General features: G+C 54.2%; 11 protein-coding genes across 11 annotated transcripts; 6 read left to right on the top strand and 5 right to left on the bottom strand.

Annotated features, from left to right (window-relative positions):
* Window positions 1-184: 184 nt before the first annotated feature.
* Window positions 185-860, bottom strand: PG997_013279 (uncharacterized protein; the record flags this gene model as incomplete). The annotated part of the gene is made up of 2 exons (XM_066817593.1): window positions 185-658; window positions 705-860. The coding sequence occupies 2 exons, from the start codon at window positions 858-860 to the stop codon at window positions 185-187; spliced, it is 630 nt and encodes a 209-aa protein (XP_066663285.1).
* A 653-nt stretch (window positions 861-1,513) lies between these two features.
* On the top strand, window positions 1,514-2,699 carry PG997_013278 (uncharacterized protein; the record flags this gene model as incomplete). Its single annotated transcript, XM_066817592.1, has 2 exons — window positions 1,514-2,550; window positions 2,690-2,699. The coding sequence occupies 2 exons, from the start codon at window positions 1,514-1,516 to the stop codon at window positions 2,697-2,699; spliced, it is 1,047 nt and encodes a 348-aa protein (XP_066663284.1).
* A 220-nt stretch (window positions 2,700-2,919) lies between these two features.
* PG997_013277 (uncharacterized protein) lies at window positions 2,920-3,192 on the bottom strand (the record flags this gene model as incomplete). Its single annotated transcript, XM_066817591.1, has 1 exon — window positions 2,920-3,192. The coding sequence occupies one exon, from the start codon at window positions 3,190-3,192 to the stop codon at window positions 2,920-2,922; it is 273 nt and encodes a 90-aa protein (XP_066663283.1).
* Window positions 3,193-3,772: 580 nt separating this feature from the next.
* PG997_013276 (uncharacterized protein) lies at window positions 3,773-4,087 on the bottom strand (the record flags this gene model as incomplete). The annotated part of the gene is made up of 1 exon (XM_066817590.1): window positions 3,773-4,087. One exon carries the CDS (start codon window positions 4,085-4,087, stop codon window positions 3,773-3,775), a length of 315 nt encoding a protein of 104 aa, XP_066663282.1.
* An 815-nt stretch (window positions 4,088-4,902) lies between these two features.
* PG997_013275 (uncharacterized protein) lies at window positions 4,903-5,709 on the bottom strand (the record flags this gene model as incomplete). The annotated part of the gene is made up of 1 exon (XM_066817589.1): window positions 4,903-5,709. One exon carries the CDS (start codon window positions 5,707-5,709, stop codon window positions 4,903-4,905), a length of 807 nt encoding a protein of 268 aa, XP_066663281.1.
* A 561-nt stretch (window positions 5,710-6,270) lies between these two features.
* On the bottom strand, window positions 6,271-7,410 carry PG997_013274 (uncharacterized protein; the record flags this gene model as incomplete). Its single annotated transcript, XM_066817588.1, has 1 exon — window positions 6,271-7,410. One exon carries the CDS (start codon window positions 7,408-7,410, stop codon window positions 6,271-6,273), a length of 1,140 nt encoding a protein of 379 aa, XP_066663280.1.
* A 1,477-nt stretch (window positions 7,411-8,887) lies between these two features.
* Window positions 8,888-11,179, top strand: PG997_013273 (copper amine oxidase; the record flags this gene model as incomplete). The annotated part of the gene is made up of 5 exons (XM_066817587.1): window positions 8,888-9,193; window positions 9,256-9,821; window positions 9,875-10,196; window positions 10,252-10,732; window positions 10,794-11,179. The coding sequence occupies 5 exons, from the start codon at window positions 8,888-8,890 to the stop codon at window positions 11,177-11,179; spliced, it is 2,061 nt and encodes a 686-aa protein (XP_066663279.1).
* A 926-nt stretch (window positions 11,180-12,105) lies between these two features.
* PG997_013272 (uncharacterized protein) lies at window positions 12,106-12,915 on the top strand (the record flags this gene model as incomplete). The annotated part of the gene is made up of 1 exon (XM_066817586.1): window positions 12,106-12,915. One exon carries the CDS (start codon window positions 12,106-12,108, stop codon window positions 12,913-12,915), a length of 810 nt encoding a protein of 269 aa, XP_066663278.1.
* A 2,427-nt stretch (window positions 12,916-15,342) lies between these two features.
* Window positions 15,343-16,137, top strand: PG997_013271 (uncharacterized protein; the record flags this gene model as incomplete). Its single annotated transcript, XM_066817585.1, has 1 exon — window positions 15,343-16,137. One exon carries the CDS (start codon window positions 15,343-15,345, stop codon window positions 16,135-16,137), a length of 795 nt encoding a protein of 264 aa, XP_066663277.1.
* Window positions 16,138-17,083: 946 nt separating this feature from the next.
* Window positions 17,084-18,572, top strand: PG997_013270 (uncharacterized protein; the record flags this gene model as incomplete). The annotated part of the gene is made up of 3 exons (XM_066817584.1): window positions 17,084-17,433; window positions 17,502-18,174; window positions 18,222-18,572. The coding sequence occupies 3 exons, from the start codon at window positions 17,084-17,086 to the stop codon at window positions 18,570-18,572; spliced, it is 1,374 nt and encodes a 457-aa protein (XP_066663276.1).
* Window positions 18,573-19,024: 452 nt separating this feature from the next.
* PG997_013269 (uncharacterized protein) lies at window positions 19,025-19,562 on the top strand (the record flags this gene model as incomplete). Its single annotated transcript, XM_066817583.1, has 2 exons — window positions 19,025-19,411; window positions 19,500-19,562. 2 exons carry the CDS (start codon window positions 19,025-19,027, stop codon window positions 19,560-19,562), a joined length of 450 nt encoding a protein of 149 aa, XP_066663275.1.
* Window positions 19,563-19,686: the final 124 nt, after the last annotated feature.

Here is a 19,686-nt window from a genome sequence, read left to right as displayed (position 1 = left end):
AGGGTTCAACTCCATCTGCGGTCACTTTTTTTCCCACCCCTTTTCTTTCCCCCTTTCGCCTCCTTTCTTGCCACCCACCGTCTACCTCTGAAGATGTTTGATACAATGGAATCAAATGCGCGAGTGCAGATATATCGTTCAATGTATCATTTAAATTAGAAACGAGCTGCAATCACAGGACATACTATTTCCAAACACTAGCACTTGCAACTCCCTGAGACTTGCCCTCCTGATACGTCCCACTCAGTCCATCATATAGTCCCTTCACCCTCTCGATCTCCCCTCTCCACTTTCGCTTCACCTTCTCGCCGCCGGTCATCTCCCCCACCAAGTCCGCAAAGCTCTTGGCCGTAAAGAACTTGTTCCGGCGGTTATACAGAGGCCGCCTCGCGAGGCTCTCGTCGCTCTCGTGCACGCCCTCCACGGCTCGGACCCGGAAGACCTCCTGCAGGATCTCGATGTCGTAGGGGATGCCGAACCGGTCGCGGCTGTCCTCGTACGTGAACAGGTGGTAGAAGTTGTCGAAGCCGGACCACGTGATGCCGCTCAGGCACAGCGAGCACGGCTCGTGCGTCGTGACGAAGATGCAGTCCCTGGTCGCCGGCCGTGGCGACGAGGTGGTGTCGGGCGACGAGAAGAACTGCTGGATGCAGTGGATCTCCCCCGTGCAGCAGCGGCGACGCTTGCTCGTGGTTCGTCGCCACCGTCACGGCGGATAGGTCGTCTTTGCGCAGGATTGCGGCCCCGAAGAGTTTGCTGCCGGATGAGACACCCTTGGTGGTTAGGGGCACGATCTGCGTCTCGATGGTCGAGAGCAACGTCTCCAGGAGGTTCTCTGGGTTGTCTGCTGGTGCTGTCATGTTGGTAGTACAGTATCAATGGATTTGATCCGTAATGTGACTTATCGAACCGAGCACTGTGGTCAAGAGTAAAAAGACGGTTGTTAGATCCTGGTGATAGATCCGCGCTGCTTAGATGCGCTATCGGAGCCGGGGGTGGCCGCTTGTTTGCGTCCATTTAGGCATGTGGGCCGAAGGCCGGCGAACTCCGGATCCCCCTTTCCCGTCAACCAGCATCTAGAACTTCGCCAGCTTTACCACGATGCTGCAACATGCGTATCCAGTTGAGGCGCGGAGAGAATACGTTAGTAGCTGACACTGATGCTGAATATAACGGAGGGTTCGGATTAACTCCGTAGGTGATGATCAGTATCGTCACATATAAAGCTAACGCCGAAAGACTGCAACGCTGATGAGCTCTATCGCCGACAGCAGGTAGATCATGGGTTCGTTATACAGTTGATGCAGTCGCATCATTGAAAGGCCTCGGGATTAACGGAGGAACGGTCTGAGGCGGACTTTGAGACAGGATGGTCGCGGACGAGAAGCGGAGAACTGATGTATAAGTATCACGAGTCGTTACCAGTATCATGTAGATACTATGTATATAACAAGCTAAGAAGACCCCTACAGTCACATTGGCAACGTGGAATCAACCAAAGTAATCTCTCACCATGATTGCCTCACCTACCCCAAGAATGCTGCTGACGGGAGCGACCGGCTTCATCGGAGGGACCATTCTCACCCACCTCTTGTCCCTACCTTTGTTTGTCCATCTGGCGTTCACCTGTCTTGTCCGCGGAGCCGATCGCGTCGCCAAGCTCATTGCCCACTACGGCGACCGCGTCCAGCCCGTGCTGTACGAGGGCGTAGATGATCTCGAAACTGCTGTATCCATCGCCGCGCAGCACGACGCCGTCATCAACTCCGGCCTGGGCTACCACGTCGCCTCGGCCCAGGCGCTGGTGCGCGGTCTGGGCCAGCGCAAGGCGGCCACGGGGCGGGACGTGTGGATGATCCACACGTCGGGGACCTCGAATCTTGGGGACCGGCCTATCTCAGGTGGCGGCGGCAGCGGAGGAGCGCGGGAGTTCGACGACGCGACCGACGACATCTACGGGTACGAGAAGCAGCTCGAGGCCACGACGCCGTATGTACAGCGCACGACGGAGCTCGGCATCGTGGACGCGGGCCTGGAGCTGGGCGTCAAGACGCTGGTCATCATGAGCGGCCTCATCTACGGCCGGGGGATGGGGGCCTTCAACCAGTCCAGCATCCAGATCCTCGTCTATGTCCGCGCGGCTCTAGCGGCGGGCCGGGCCGTCATGTTGGGTCAGGGCAGCGGGGAGTGGGACCATGTGCATGTGGAAGACCTGGCCGAGCTCTACCGAACCGTCCTGGACGATATTCTGCAGAGCGGCGGGCGGAGGCTCCCTACCGGCAAGCAGAGGATCGTCTTTAGCGGCAACGGTCGACACACCTGGCGCGAAGTAGCGCAGGGCGTGGCGGATGCCTGCCACGCGGCGGGTCGGATCAAGGACAACACGGTCAAGAGCGTGGAGCTGGAGGAGGGCGCGAAGCTCTTTGATATGGGCGTGGAAGACGAGAACGTTGTTGAACTCGGTCTCTGTAGCAACTCGAGAACCGTGTCGACGGTGGCCCGAGGCTTGGGCTGGAAGCCGACTAGAGGACGGGAGGCTTGGGTTAAGGGGTACGTGACGACGTCGATGCAATTTTGGGGCAGGTATAACAAATATAGGTATCATCAGCAAGCATTTGGGTCTGTTGGCATGAAGGTCGGAATCCCATTGCAGCTGTAACTTATCATCCATTGCTGGCTAACTGACCAGTCCCCGATGAGGTTTTGTGCATATCCTCGCAGCCCAACACACTCAATCATCCATCAATTAATCGTTGTACATTCTGGAGCTTCACTCCTTAATCATAATCCGAACTCCGGCCAACCGTATCCCATAGTGGACGGACCGACAACTCCCTGCGCCTGCCACCCAAGCGGTGTCACAAATGTCCCCATCCTTGTCATTGGTATCTTATCGTTTCGTATCACATCGTGTGTTCTTTATTTCTTCCACTGGCCGGCGTTCTCGACACCCTTGGCCACGCCCGCGGCGCCGTTCTGGACGCCCGTTCCCAGGGATCCGAGTGCGTCGCCGACGGGCTTGCCTGCCGAGCCGGTGGCGCCCGTGATAGTGTCGCCGATACCGCGACCAGCGGCGCCCGTGACGTTGCCGACGGTGCGGGACACGCCGCCCACGGTGTTACCGAGGGCGCTGGTGACGAACTTGGCGGCGCCGGTCACGCCGGTGTCTTGCGAGGACTTGTCGAGAGGCATGTCGATGGTTGGTTTGGTGTTCTTGTTGTGAGTTGTTGTGGCAGAAGCTGGTCGAAGTGGTAGTGTAGTAGAAGTACCTAGCAGGAAGTGCCTGTGTTTGCTGTAAAGTGTTGAATCTCAAGGACTCGATCTGCAAGCCAGGATGTTGTTTGTTTTTGGGGATATTTGTAGCCATCCGTCAAAGGCAACTGCCCCGCCCCAAGCAGGGAAGCTGGAAGGTTGGGCGGTGACGTCACGGGCGCTCTTTGTCAGAGGTTAGCTTGTTTCAAAAACACCATAGGGCTGACGGAAGACCATCAATCAGCCTTCGAGATCGACACACCGGTCTATTATTAGCTAAATCCGTTATGGGTTCGTATTACTCGTACAATGTCTGACAGGAGCGCACCTTGCGTAATTATACGTGTTGTTTCTAAAGCGACGAGAAGCGAAGCGCGTCTCGAAAACCAACAGTTCGATTATGATTAAGCGATTAAAGTAAATACATGTAGGCTATGCCTGATGAGGAAGCTGAAGATAGGATCCTTGAACACGGGGTAGCCTAAGTTGAGAATGTACCCTTACATTCCAGTTCGAGTCCCTAGCAGCCATGCACGTTGATCGCTCTCAATGCCAGACTCTCGTTCAGTTCGGTCTTGAAAATGGAACAGACGACCACTACCGTGTCACGCTTTTCTGCGATGGGCGCTGGCTGGTCGCTGCTAAACTCGGGGATATTCTCGGCCGTGGTGCCGTCATAGGACATGGACAACTGGCAAGACGACTTTGCCCCGTTGAAATGAAGCACGCTGCGGTATACGTGGTTGGTGAAGGTGATTTCTTGGTCCTGATGAAAGGTCATGACGGCTCCGAGCGCCACGACGAAAAGGGGTAGAGCGATGTTGTGGAACTTCATGGTGCAGGCTGCGGTGGAACTCGAGGTCTGTATGAACGTCGAAGTGATTGATTATATCAATGGTAGGTGGTAATATGTGCCTGATAAACGAGCGACTTGGTACGAATGAAGGACCGTGGTAAGCAGGTGATGGGTTTCAACGAGTGACTGCTGCTGCTGTTGCTGATGGAAGACTGTTCACTTCATACTTATATACGACTTCCTGATGGTGAGAGCACTTATCTGGCCATCATATCATTTGCCCTGCCATGCCGTGCTCGCATTGCTCATCCCCAACAGGCGAGGCTCTGATATTAGAGAATGCTACCATCAAGAATAGGCGATATGCTTCAGAGTCGATATTGGAGATGAATCATGGGCTTGATTGGCTAGATTCTTTGATGCCAGCAGGGGTAAGACGTGTTGGTCACGCGCCTGCAGCAGTCACCGGGGTTGCCATGGGGTTCCCGAGCTGCTGGGAAATGGAACCTGGGGATCGTACATTTCCCACTGGCCCGTAAAGGCAAATTTCAATATGCAGTTGGCTCGTGGCCGTAAACGGGTCATTTCCTTTCAGGTGGTATTGTGGCTCGGTGTCGGCAACCCCTGATCTCTTTCCGGTCAGGTCGGCCCAGGGAGTCATCTACGGTCGGACATCGGATGCAAGGGGTTACTTTCTGGGCCTGACCAAATTATCAATTGTGAAAATACCTACCCAAAACTCCTGACTTCAATATCATTTGGACCAGCCGCGAACCCGACTGTTTTGCCCCTACGTCCCGAAAGCCCCTGATCTATCATACAGATGCCTAGCCAGCCAGCCAGGGCAGGTTAATTCATTTCGTCTTGTCCTCGTGCCTAACCCAACATCCCGCAAAACCAACAAACGTCTTCGTCGGAACGACCTCCCCGCCCTTGACTGCCCTCTCGGGCGCGTCCAGGAGGTACTGCGAGCAGTGCTCCGTGTGGAAGGGGTCCGCGATGACGCTGTCAAAGGCGGCCCGCCTCTCGAACAACTGCGCGAACTGCTTGCGCCACATCACGGCGCAGTGGTTGACGTGGTCGCGCCGCGACGTGTAGTAGAACTCGAGCTCCCCTAGGGCCTCGCCGCCCGGTTCGATGCGCTGCGTCAGCGCCTCGTCGCGGTACGCCGCCGAGCTGCCGTCCTCTTCGTACTCGGCCACGAAGTCGGCGTCGTAGCAGGGCGCCGGGACCCAGTTGTTCAGTAGCACGTCGTACTGGCAGCCGTGGGAGCGCGCTTCTTGGGTGGAGTTGCCGCAGGTTAGGTAAGTGGCTCCTGTCGTGATGTTGACGCGATGTTGTGCTTTATCGGGGATAGCGAGGGGGCTGGTGTTGCCGGTGCCCCCAATCGTTGATGACGACGCGCAAGCGGCCGCTGCGTCGTTTGAGGATGTGTGTGATAGCATGACCAAGACCCAAAAGAGAGATGTTGTGATGACCACCACGATATATGATACTATATGCATCGAGAGTATGCGACGTTGGCAGCATGGCGTCTTTGTCAGTCCCGGCTGCTCTGGTTGGGGTCTGGGACTGGCCTCGACCAGTATTGGATCGTCCGAGAACTCTGCATACTTGAGGAAGGGTTGATATTGGATTTCGAGATGTCTATTTGGTGCCATGATTCTCAGTGTACGTGAAGGATTGTAAAAACTGTAAGAGGCCTGCCGACAATTGGTTCAACTAAGCACCGGTTGATTCGATATCTTGATCTTATGTTTCGAGACGGATTGGCGACTCTCAGCGGGTTCTCATTCGTCGTCTTTATTTTCCAAAACTTCTGGTAGTCTGTGGATATAATTAGGATATCAGAATCTCGGTTCCGAGTTCATGAAGATTGTTCACAACAGGGAGGAGAAGCGAAGAGAACAACCGCCCGGCGGCTGCTGGCCAATTTCTACTGTTGGCGCATCTTGCGCCATCAACTGCGGGCGCAGCAACATCACAATATATTCATCCGATAAAATCAAAGAGCTGAAACTGAGGCCAAAGGTAACTCATATTCGCGACCGGAGCCTTTATCTGAACCGATGAAGCAATTAAGTTCGCTGCTCATCGTCGTTTCATGGTTTACAACTCTATGCGGGTGCTCAGACCATGAAACAGGGGCCATGATTGACTTGGGGTTTCTCGGAATGCATGGACTCCGCCGCTAACTTCATGAGGCCCCTCTCTCTTTCTGTCTACTTTCTTGCTAGCTTCAACAATGCTCTCTCGAACTCGACTGTCTTTGCGTTCTTCGCGGGACGGGACTTCATGACGGTCTGGCCGTCCATGCTCATGTAGACGACTCCCAGCTCCGCGAGCGCCGCTTCGCCCATCAGAATCTCGCTCAGCCCCCATTGGCCGAGGTCGGGAACTAGCTGCAAGCCCAGCCACTCGGCGAATTCCTTGGTCTTCTCGAAAGACAGCCGCTTCTGCTCGTCAATATCCCAGACTGCGAAGATCCGGAACTGGTTGTGAGGTCGAGGTCCGTTGGGCGTCATGACTGCTCTAGTGACGAAGAGAAAACCCTCAATGGCAATGTTGCTCTTCGAGAGCTTGCCGAGCGTGGCGGGGACATTCATGCGCGTAAGAGAATCCCACATGGTGTTCTTTCCGGTGTCGCGGAAGTCGTTGTCCTCGCCGCAGATCCCCATGCGGGCATGAGGCAGGACGCCGCGGCCGACGGCGGGTCGTCGCTCGATGGATTTGGCCCAGGCCGAGTCGTTCTGGACCAGGTAGATGAACATCTTCATCCGGTTGGGCATGTGAGGCGTCGCCTGCCAGATGCTGGGCCAGTTCGCCTCGTCCCAAAAGATGCCGGGGGATTCTTCGATCATGGGGGCGGTGGTGCTCGGTACGAAGGCGGGCCGTTCGCCGAGGAAGGACTTGGGGTCCGGGGGAGTCCATTTCTTCAGACCAAAACCGCGGGATTGGCGTGACTGCGGCCTTACTGCTGCGCTTGCTTTAGTCGGGGCGGTGTCACTGTCCTTGTTGCTCTTTTCGATGATTCGCTGTACTTTAGCGTTGACGTCGGGGAAACGAGCGAGCTTGACGATCAGGCCAGCAGACACTTGACCCTGAACCATGATCGGTTTGACGTGGACTCCGCGGACTCCCGCTTTGTCTTTTTGGACATCATTGTGGGCAGTGTACTCGAGGATCGCGTTGTTGGTGTCGACGAACACGAAGGTATCTACGGGGAATACCATGACCTGCTCTTCGACTTTGAACTCGCCGGTTTTGACCACGCAAGGGAGGTTGCCGACCATTGCCGTCTCATATTCGGAGCAGTCGGTAATGCTGTTGATCGCAGCGATCTCTGCCACGTACATCGTCATGGTTGGCTCGTTGCGGACGAAATCCGCTGGTTTTGCTCAGAATGTGCTGCTACGAGGCAGGTGGTCACCGGTTTGAGCAGTGAGTGCGCCTTTGCATTTGACAAGAGAATGGAAGTGAAGCCCCGTTTTCGTCTGGTTACGGGGGGGGTTCTAAGTACATGCCTTGAAATGTTGATTGACGAACGGGTCGTGTTCTCAACCCCCGAAGACCAATAATAGGGGCGACGATAATTGAAACTGGGCAATCGCAACACTCTTTATTTACACTTGATTTTACATCTTAGTAACAAGGGAGCTTTATACCAAAATTATTATTGCATGAAAAGGAGCATATGAATTTCGCCCATTGTTTGACCTGTTCCTCGTACAGGCTTTGTGGTTGATGATGGATGGCTCACATCTGGATCTATTTGCTAACGGCACTGGTGGGATGCACCCAACCGTCGAGGTGAGAAGAAAAGAGAACGACTGCATGTGAGTCGGGCGATTTCGCCATGGTCAAGGATTCTGCAAGAGCCGACATCATCAACATTAGTCAAGTCAAGATAATTGTTGCACTTGTTGTAAATTATATTGCGATATTTATCATACCATTTGAGAATCTGTAGATAGATAGAAAAAGATCATCCCCAAAGTCCAACACCAACGGCTACAGGGCTGGCTGCAGGGTGATGATGGTAAGCTGCAATTCCAGTTGATTGCCCCACAGCAACTAAGCAGGCCGAGTCGCAACCCGCGAACCAGTCGATCAGCGATCATATCAACAACCCTCCAGGCTTGTTTTATGCCATGCAGCCATTGCTATCGAATGTCCGATTCAGGATTAGTACCCCCCAGAACTACGAGCGATGGATCATGTCCTGGACAAAAGGTACGGAGAGGTGGGGTTGATAAGTTTTCGTGGAATTCGGCGCCGGTCCACGGCCGGTTCTTATCTCTGCAACTAGAGCCAGTAAACGCTTATCAGTGAATTGAGGGGTAGGTCTTTTAGGGGATACACCACCTGCAATCGTCACGATTGGGCTTGCACTCCAGGTTCGTAGTAGTCCCATTGATCCCCGGCTGGCTAGTGGCCCCAAGCTTGGTGCGTACTACAACATGTACTGATGATCATTGACCATGGAAGGGATGCCATGAATAATACCGATGATTGGCGTTGCAAACCTTATCGTTAGGTAACCAACCCTTTCTGAAAAACCCGGCTGGAGGTTGGACGCCTCGAGGTTTGTCGGCTTTTAGGCATCTCAAGCTTTCAACCATCCCGAATGGCTAGAATTTCCTCATCGAGACATGGCTTCCTCAGACCCGAGCATCCACCTGGCCTGCCCTATATCAAGGGCCGCCTCGCCAGCTACATCCTCTATATGAAGAATACGGTTTATATCGCCATTTCATGACTCTACGCTTTCCTGTCTTTTCATCCTTCACTGTATACTGCCCTTGACCAAAGACGAGACTCAAACCAGACGGTGTCACAATGGTCTCCGCAGTGGCGAACCCCGACTTGCACCCCTTTGACCCTTTGACGGCAGGGGAAATCGAAGCGGCCATCTCCATCGTGAAGAAGGCCCATGGCGAGGTTCTCTTCAATGTCGTCTCTCTTCACGAGCCGCGCAAGGCGGAGATGATGAAATGGCTCCAAGACTCGGCAAACCTCCCCAAGCCCGACAGAATTGCCGATGTCGTCGTCATTGCCCCTGGCGGCAAAGTCTACGATGGCTTGGTCGATCTCAAGACCGGGACCATCACCAAGTGGGAGCTGCTAGAGGGTCTCCAGCCCATCGTGAGTTCGCTCCTTTTTTCACATTGCCATCTTTGCAGATGATATTAACATGATGGTTCTAGATCACCATGGAAGAGCTCCAGGCAGTAGAGCACGTCTGCCGGAAAGACCCCAAAGTCATTGAGCAGTGCGAGATCAGTGGTATCCCTAAGGAAGACATGCACAAGGTCTACTGCGACCCCTGGACTATCGGGTACGACGAGCGCCACGGCAATACCATCCGGTTGCAGCAGGCGCTCATGTACTACCGCCCCAATCCAGACGACTGTCAATACGCCTACCCCTTGGACTTCTGCCCAATCTACGATGGCGAGAAGAAGGCTATTATTGATATCGACATCCCGAAAGTCCGGAGGCCTTTGAACAAAGCCCCGCCAGTCAACTACCACCCGGCGGCAATCGAGAACGCCGGGGGATACAGGACTAACCTGAAGCCAATCAACATCACACAGCCAGAGGGCGTCTCCTTCGAGATGAAGGGCCGGACACTGGAGTGGCAAAACTGGAAGTTCCACATTGGCTTCAACTACCGAGAAGGAATTGTATTCAACGACATCACGTACAACGACAAGGGCACCGTTCGGCCAATCTTCTACCGACTCTCGCTGTCCGAGATGGTAGTCCCATAGTAAGTTCAAACAAGACCCAAGCCCCGACTTCATTCGTTCTGACAAGGAACAGTGGAAACCCCGAGCATCCCCATCAGCGCAAGCATGCCTTTGATCTCGGCGAGTATGGAGCCGGATACATGACCAACAGCCTCTCGCTCGGGTGCGACTGCAAGGGTTCCATTCACTATCTCGATGCCGAGTTCCCTTCTCGCGAAGGCGGCATTCGCACCATCAAGAATGCGGTCTGCATCCACGAAGAGGATGCCGGTATCCTCTTCAAGCACACAGACTTCCGTGACGAGTCCACCATCGTCACCCGTGCACGCAAGCTCGTCGTCCAGCAAGTTTTCACTGCTGCGAACTACGAGTATGCCATCCAATGGATATTCCATGTACGTCCCAAACTCCGATGACGACAATCCTGTTCTATACTGATCCCCATTGTAGCAAGATGGAACGATCCAGCCGGAGATCAAACTTACCGGTATCCTCAACACGTACGCCATGAACGAAGACGAGGACCTCGGAGGCTGGGGTACGCAGGTCTACCCGGGAGTCAACGCCCAGAACCACCAGCATCTCTTCTGCCTTCGCATCGACGCCAATGTCGACGGGCCTAACAACACCATCTTCATGTCAGACGCGATGCCTTCCGAAGCGCCGGTTGGCAGCAAGGAGAACTTCTACGGCAATGCCTTCTACGCCAAGAGGACGAAGCTTGCCACCACGGGCCAAGCTGCCACGCCGTACAACGGAGACACGGCAAGAACTTGGGATATCTGCAACACCAACCGCTTGCACCCCTACAGCGGCAAGCCCGCCTCCTACAAGCTGGTCAGCCGTGAGGTACCCAGACTCATGCCCAAGGAGGGCTCCTTGGTGTGGAAGCGCGCTGGATTTGCGAGGAATGCAGTTCACGTAACTAAATGTAAGCCCACCTCCCCCTTTCTCCTCATTGCCAATAGTAGCTAATCACTGTACAACAACAGACAGCGATGACCAGCTGTGGGCGGCAGGCCGCCACGTCCCTCAGACCTCTGGCGAGCCGTCCCATGGCATCCCCGAGTGGATGGGCGACGGCACCGAGTCCATCGACAACACAAACGTCGTGCTCTGGCACACGTTCGGCGTGGTCCACTTCCCGGCCCCCGAAGATTTCCCCGTGATGCCGGTGGAGCCCATCACGCTGATCCTGAAGCCGCGGAACTTCTTCGACAACAACCCGGTCATGGACGTGCCGCCAAGCTACGCCAGCACGCCAAGCCAGGTGACGGCCAACAACGCAGGCGTCTACGATGCCACCGACAAGATCAGCAAGCTTGCGTTTGGGAAGGAGTGCTGCTCCAATGGGACGAACGGTGTCAATGGGCATTAAGTGATTCGCTGTGGCTGTCATGTGAGACCTTGTATTTGATGTTGTGGAGTAAGGATATGCAGCATGTTATGTATATACGGGTTATTCAACTGGGATTTCAATCTATTCACCTAAAGCTTGCTTCTATTCACATTACCTGCGTCCGACCTCTTGAATACGTGTATCTGTATATGAACACTCATAGAGGCACAGGATGTCACTCTCGAAGGCTCCCAGAAAGGGAGCGCACTCATGAATTTTGGCCTCATGTCGCAGGGCTCGGGGAGTATATACAAACTGTAGAAACATATCCTTAAAGCCGTGGCCTCTTGAGGCGAGCGCATTCACATAAATTTGGCTCTCAGTGAAGGCCGAGGGTGGAATATGTAAGGAGCAATGGGCTGGGAAATATTCCTACTTGTACATAGGTCTTTTATGCACAGATGATAATCGGATAGAGGATCCCTGCTTCAATAAAAGTAATTTATTCGGCGTATGGGTGTGAGATGCCACCTTGGGATTGTTTTCAAAATATTTACATTCATCAGAAACACGTCACCCGGGCACTTATTTTGTATATGCCTGGTTAATGACCAGGCCCGAGTGACAGAAAAGTGAGGTTCCTCTGAGGTGCCTAATTTATTATTACTGCCTGTTCTTACCGAGACCAAGGTATTGACACAACAACGCATCTTGTGGGTGGATTCAATTTCAACATCTCCCAAAACTTCATCTCGGTCTTTTGTTCAGGACTCAACCAACTCCCTTTGAGCACACGCACACTGCAAGCCAGACACGATGGATGAGAACCAAGAGTCGGAGGTTCACGGCGCAGATGTCGAAATGGCAACTGCGGTCGAGAATGATGTGGAAGGTAAGTGCTATGTACCTACCAATCCAAACCACTCAGCAACGCAACTTCCACGTACCTTATCAATCAAACTTACATGTACCTAACCTGCCTGCGCCATACAGCCCTCGAGATCGCCGATACCCTCAAGGGTCTTGGTGGCCACCACAAGACGTCTCCCTCCCACGACGATCAAGCTGCTGGCGTCGACGAGCCTGAAATCGACCAGGCCCTTGCCAGAGTAATGGCGAACAGAGCCGAGGATTTGATGCAGCCCGAGGAAGCTCCCGAGATGGCCCCTCCTGTCTCTGTTCCAGCCAAACGTGGTCGTGGTCGACCTCGCAAATATCCGCGTCCCGCACCGAAGACTGACGGCAGTGCCAAGGGCTCTCCTGTCGCATCCAACCTGGAGGAGTCAGTGTCCATCGACACCCCGCCATCCAAGAGGCTTCGAGGCAGACCCCGCAAGAACAGTACCGTCCAATCTCCCTCGATCGCCACCACCACCCCGGCACGCAAGAGTCGCAGCGGTTTTTCAGCCGAGTTCGAAGGCCCTCCTCTGTCCACTGGCCGACGAAACCTTCGCGTACCCATCCCAACTGGCATAGACTCGGACGACGACAACATGAGTCCTCGCACCTCTTTCTCGCCTATCAATTCTCGCCGACGAGCAAGTGTTACTTTTGGCAATCCCATTGCCAACGGCGACACATTCGGACCCGATCTCAAGTCCAAACTGCGCCAGGCCCTCTTCGAGAATGCCCTGGAGTACAATGGCGGAGTACACATCTCCGAGGACTTGACCAAAGGTCTACACCAGTGCTTGGGCGCTGGTCTGCCGGCACCCCACGGCGAGCTCTTCATCCGCGCGGACCTTGTCCAGGAGCTACGTGACCTTTTTCTTTAGGCGTTTGAACATGTTTGGCAGCGAAACCTCGTTCCGTTCGCCGATACACGGGGTATATGCATGAGAGGTTTGCAGACAAATAAATGGAAAACGGGCCTGGGCCCATCATGGTAGCTAGGAGGCTTAGATATGGAAACAAAAGATGGCATTTACGGACGATAGTGGCTTTGTGAACCCGAATCAGACTCAATTAGGAACTCCCTTTCTCGCAGTAATGATGGAAAATAGATGAGCTACTTGTTGCTTCCAATTCCCGAGCGTATCACCGAACTGTTTGCCACTGGTGGCGATTCCCAATTTGGTCATCAGCCAGCCACGTGGGCTGGTTCCGTGCCGTGTGCAAACCCACATTCTATTGGACCGACGAATACGGATTGCGCTCATCGTATCCGATTCCAGTCTTCCAACGCGTCCGATTGGTGCATTGCGTCTTCCGGGACTCCGGGTCTGATGTGCTTCGCCGGGAATGCTTTGGCAAGTGATCCCGGAGATGGCCACCTACGGTGGCATAATGCCGTCGAAAAGGGCTGTACCTTGGCTGGCTGACATTGAGAACCAATTATAGTAAGATGGGCGAGCCAGTTAGGGTAGCTTGTGGAAGCTGGGCACGTGGTGCGTGGCTGTAGACGACACCGCGGCATCGGGATTCGAGGCTATGAGACGGTCTCAGGTGCCTGAACAAAGAATAGATAGGGCTGACTGACTAAGACGGGATGCCATCCTTGGCAATCCCAGTCACACGTCAAACAAAGACTTGCGGACGGCACGGCCAGATCTCGTAGGATTGCCCTAACCTCTTTAGCTCTGACCCTTGGCATCTATGCAGGCAAAAGGGTATTACCTAAGATGCGGCTTCGATGAGGACGAAAAAGGGTTGGCCTTGGGTTTTACTGGAATGGGACATAACTTGTTCTCCTCAGGCTTTTGCCCGAGCTGGTATATCATTAAAGCAGCAAAGCCCCGTATTGGCAAAGCCAGTAACACTTGCAACCTAACTCATACTGCATCATTATGACGGTCGTCGCATCTATTCTCGACATATCGTGTTGGATGGCACAACCTTTCTGAGGCTGTAGAAAGAAGGTTTCAGCTCGGGGTATTCAGGTGCAACACGGCCTTTCGGTAAATTTGTCTATTTAAAACCGACAGTATTGTCAGAATATGGCTCTAGTAGATGTCCTTTCGCGTCATCTTTGTTCGGTGTAAGGTCGGCTAGAGGTGATCGTCAGGGACGAGATATTTGCTTGATAGAGGAACTGGCTGGTGAAATTAGAACAACATGGCCATCTTGAGGGAACATTGTGTTTCCTGAATTTCACGATACTGTGTGAAGTAATATATAAGACTCGAACTATGTGGTGACTGTTCTAGTATCAAATGGTGATATGCTAGATAGATATCGTATACCTACAGTTGAACTCAACGCCAAGGTGGCACAGTACTCGTATAGACATGCAACACCGCTATGCAACATCGGATCTGCACGTAATAACTTGAGAATATGGATTTATCGTGGTTTTCTTACCAAACATGCCAAGCCTGTTGTCCTGGTGAGCAGCAAAGCAGTTCAGGAGTACAAATTGAAACCCCAAGAGTGGCAAGTAGTGATTGGATGGACAAGAACTTGAGATTTGATGGCGTAAAACCCCAAGCGGCGTATATAGGACCAATAATCGAATACGGGAAAGTTTCCTTGCGAGTATATTAGGTAAGGGCCGAGAAAAGTCGATCGTAGCTAGTGTTTACTCAGAAAGGAGCGAGCGGTCTAGAGCCCGTATTGACTCAAGAGAACGGTCAAACTATATCGGTCTCAAGACTGCCGACCCAATGGATCGGTTTGGCCACTGCCCGAAGGACGTTCGGCTTTGAGCACACTGTGGGAGGCTGTGGTCTATTAGGTGATGACAAAGATCTCATCCGTATCCGGCAACCTTTACTAGGGTGGCTCAAGCAAGACGAGCTTCCCTACAGGATCGAAGCTTGTCTCAGAAACAACAGAGACACGAACGAGCCAATGACGAAGATTCCTGGCCGGTGTTTCTTCAGATATGATGCCCGAGAAACGGGGTTGCCAGTGTCCGTCCCGACACACACACACACACACCGAACGGGAAGGAAATCTAAGGTGCCACCAGGAGCGAGCACTGCATGGCTGAGTAGAAACAACGATGCTGAAGTAAGTAGAAAACAGAAGCTCCTACTCCCAGGCCAGTTATTCCTCACGTGTCGCCTCTCTAGATACCTTTGCTGCCCCTATACGTGGTAAGAATAGACCGTCTCCTGTGCTACAAGAGTTTGATCGTGGGGAGTACTAGGAAGTATATAATAAAGTCGACGGGACGCCTGAGATTTCTATGGTTTGGATGCCAAACGCAAGACCAAACGCATAGAACAAACTACAGCTATCATACATATACACAAATCAAAATGGACGCATACCTCCTTCAGTCGCCCCTGGCATCTCTGCCCGACTACCGTTACTGGCAAGCCGGGCAGCTCCTCTTTATCCAAGGGACCACAGCAGAGGACTATCACATCGTCACAGCCGGCGGGCTCATCCGCGACGGCAAGAGCCTCTACATGGTCATTGTCCAGGACGTGTCGCTGATGGGCTGGAGCGCCTGCGGCTCGTCGTCCTCGTCGTCGTCCTCGTCGGCCAAGCACCACACCCGCTGTGTCCCCATCACCCGGCCCATCCAGTACTACCAGGACCTCACGACGCAGGAGCCCGTCGGCCAGATCGGCAAGGTGGTGCACTACTCGACCGAGCAGGGGTACGGCCTCGTCAAGGTCAGCTCGCAGTGGTTCCGGGGCGACGAGGAGGCCGTCGGCCAGGCCGCCGTGCCGCTCGAGATGCTCGACCAGTACGTCGACGAGCCCGAGATGATGGATTTGGTCGAGTTCTCGACGGCGTCGGGAGAGGAGGTCACGGGCGTCGTGGCCGAGGCGCAACCCTTTTGCGTCGCTTCCGCTTCGAGCAGCAGCGGTGCCCGTCGCAAGGTCCACGGGTTTGTTGTCAATACTTCGAGCTACCCCGTCCGACCTGAGGACTGCGGCATCTGGGTCCGTCGCACCGTCGCTGCCGAGAGGCCGCTGGTCCTGGGTCACGTCATCGGCTTCAGCAGCGAGGGCGCCGACTACAGTATGTTGGTCTTGCCGTTTGACCGGTTCAAGGACGATCTGAAGAAGACCATTCGTCGCAAGGCTTTCAACATGGCTTGAGATCTCGACTTGCCTTAAGATATGAGGATCCAGGATATATATAGTGTACAATGGTGGTTTATTGCTTTCGGACATTGGCTAGAAGGGGGCGTTATGGGCCATGCTGGCATACAGGGCATAGAAGGTCCAGGACCTCATTCATATCAGATTGGCGTTGCATACTACATCTAGACGGTTTAGATAGACGCCGTGAGCAATCTCGGCAACGAACGTGCAGGCTCACGAAGCATTCACCAATATTCTCCCTATGCAATCATCTTGTTCAAGGGGGATCACTCTGTCACTCCGCATGAACATTGCCCTGCACAACTAGCCGATGTAACTCATCAATCGGAATGAGGGCTCGCAGCAGATACTATCACTCCCAGATAATCCGCTCACCGGGCAAGTTGCACGTGCGAGCTGAGTCTATGCTGTGTGTCTGCTTCGTCAGGCGCGTGGCGTAGCAATCAATCCGTTTCAGGGGTTGTCTATTTATGGAAATCTGCTCAGCGAAACTGGGCTGTGGATGGCGGAGGTTGGAGAAATTCTGAAACAACGAATGAATGAATCTCTCATCGCACAATTTTCTCGGCGTATTCGATAGCCTGCGATAGAAAGTACGGTGCAAACAGGGCGACTTCACGACTGCATAAACTCGCCATCACGTGACTCCAACGGTCCTGCATGGACGGTACATGCCCCTCCGTTTATTGTCGGCCCAGCTTTAGGGAACCCCCACTCTACTATTTCTCAGTATGACTCTTTGGGGATTATCGTCTAATCGAAACCCGACGTCATTTTCGTCCCGCGTACTAGTTTCTACTTCTCACGAGAACGCGCCGGCCCCCTAGACCGAGTTAACCTCGGATATGTGAGTAGACAATATTCAGATAAGAACAGTGACCCTTCCCAGGAAAGCGATGCAATAGGTTGGAAGATCCCGTGTCTTGCAAAAGAAAGCACAATGGCCAGTAGAAACAGACTTGTGCGCAATGTCCTCACCACGGCGTCCCGAACGGCGCGCCGGGGACAGACCGATCGGGCCCTCCTCCAGGCACGAGGCATCCACGCAACACCGTCGTGTCGTACCGATGGCGTGTTCCGGGGTCTGACCGACGACCGACTACCCACGCCCTGGATCGAAGCCTTCAGAGCACAGCAATCGGGCAAGGGGACGGGCTCAGACGATGCGCTTCCGCACGAACGCGACATGTCGCCGAAGAAGATGAGCGACAGCTACCACCGGGTGGTGCTTCCTCTCGGCCAAGACCCTTGGCTCTCCGACACATACATCAATTCTTCCGGTCACATTCGGTACGCCATCGACCATGCGCTCGCAAAGCAGACCGTATGCGGCACCTCTCTGACAATGTAACATTCAGGCTAGGAACGATCTTCATGGACTTGGACGCCCTCTCGGGTATTATTGTCTACAAGCACACAGGCCCGGGCGTCACGACAGTGACTGCAGCACTCGACCGTATCACGATAGCCCACCCGCTGACGGAGATTTGCGATTTGGAGTACAGCGGGCAAGTGACCTATGCCTCGGGGCGCTCCAGTCTCGAGATCACCTGCAAGGTAGCAAAAGCGCGACCCGCAGGCGAGCCAAGCAAGCCGGAAGACGTACTACTCACGTGCACGTTCACCATGGTGGCCCTGGACTCGACTACGAAGAAGCCGGTGAACGTCCCGCGCTTGGAGTATACCACGCCGGAAGAGGAGAGGATATTCAAAACGGGCGAGGCCAAGTCGTTGGCGAAGAAGGAGGCGCTCAAGACATCGCTGCTGCAGACGGAGCCCAACGACGCCGAATCCGCTCTGGTTCACAAGATGTGGTTGCAGCAGGTCCAATACCACGACCCCAACGACGATCTCCGAAAGCCTGCCAACGTCGTCCCCATGGCCAGGACGCAGCTCTCCACGGCCGCCATTATGCAGCCCCAGTACAGGAACCGACACCAGACCATGATCTTTGGCGGGTACCACTTGAAGCAGACCTTTGAGCTGGCTTTCTGCTGCGCGGCCAGTTTCGGGCACGCCCGTCCCACCTTCGTGAGCGCGGATCCATGCACTTTCAGAAACCCGGTCCCGGTAGGTAGTGTACTTTATCTGAAAGCCACGGTCGCGTATACCGATCCCCCTTGATAGAAGAGGACGGCAGCCAGCCGCAACAGCAAGATGCGAAAAAGCCAGTGACGCGGGTGCATGTGCGCGTGGACAGCAAGGTGAGAGACGTGCAGCATGGTAACGCGAAACCGACGGGCCAGTTTAACTACACATTCACCGTGCCCAAGGACATCAAGGTCCTGCCTCATACATACCAGGAGTTCATGATGTACATTGACGCGCGGAGGCGAGTGCGGCTTGGAGACGTGCAGCTTCAGCAGGAGCAAACCGAGTCGCCGGCGAGGAAGAGACAGTTGGCTGATGACGCGAGTGTTACGGAGTAATGCGGTTGATAGTCAGGATAGAGTCACCTTAGATACTTAATCTCCCGAAGAGGATAGAATGCCAGCAAGCCCCTATTTTTCAGTCACGACGAATAGTCATTTTGCGTTGGCACGATCAGATGAAACCGCCAGCATCGCCTCCTGCCAGACCTCCTTTTCTAGCCTTATGCAGGGACCCGGATGGGCGAGCCAGCAGCCAGCAGCAGCATTCCCTTAAGTAGCAAAAATGCCCCACCATAGCTACAGCAACCAACCCACTAATGCGACACAGCTCAGCACACATGCAGCTTGGAGTCAGTCAGCTGCCTGGACAAAGAACATCTGCATCATCATCCCCAGTCGACAACCACACAAACAAATCTCCGGGCATCATACACCCTGTATCTGAGACGGATATCTCACATCCTTGCCAGACCTGTTCGACAAGAGTGCCTGCCCGCTACACCGTCAAGATGGAGTACCCAGACGTGCCCGAGCGCAACAACTCGCCCTCGCCGCCGCCCTCGCCCATCCTGGACCGCCCGGCCTCGCCCGAGCTGCCGCTGACCATGACCGCGTCGGCCGTCCTGACCGCCCTGCCGCGGGACGCCAGCTCCGCCCTCGCCAGCGCCGGCGACCAGCTGGAGCAGCCCGAAAAGGTCGTCGTGCGCTTCAAGGCCGTCGGGTCCGCGCCCGAGCTGTCGCGCGAGGTCCGCAAGATCACCGCCTCCCAGAAGTTCGAGGCCGTCGTCGCGCACCTGCGCAAGGCCCTCCGCGTCGCGCCCACCGAGGGCCTGTTCCTCTACGTCAATAGCGCGTTTGCGCCGGCGTTGGACGAAGTCGTCGGCAATCTCCACAGGGTGTGTGCTTTGTATACCGTTGCATCATTTTGTTGTTTATGTGGTCTTGTCTTCTTGCTATTAAGTAACTAACTTTGGGGAATATTAGTGTTTCAAGGATTCTAGCGACCAACTGGTCGTGGCCTATTCTATGACGCCTGCTTTCGGATGAAATGGCTGCATTATATACAGCTCTTGATCGATTGCTCCATCTCTATCTTGGCTCCTGGTATCCTGCGAACGCCTTCTAATGCTAACGCTAAATCATGCACCTACGCCCTTGGTGGAAATGTCTC

Source organism: Apiospora hydei (genome assembly GCF_038363865.1).
Source record: "Apiospora hydei strain CBS 114990 chromosome Unknown utg000009l_segment0_segment0, whole genome shotgun sequence".
In the NCBI taxonomy this organism is placed as follows: Eukaryota; Fungi; Ascomycota; class Sordariomycetes; order Amphisphaeriales; family Apiosporaceae; genus Apiospora; species Apiospora hydei.
Note: the sequence above shows the minus strand (reverse complement) of the source record. Positions and strands in the feature narration are given on the sequence as shown.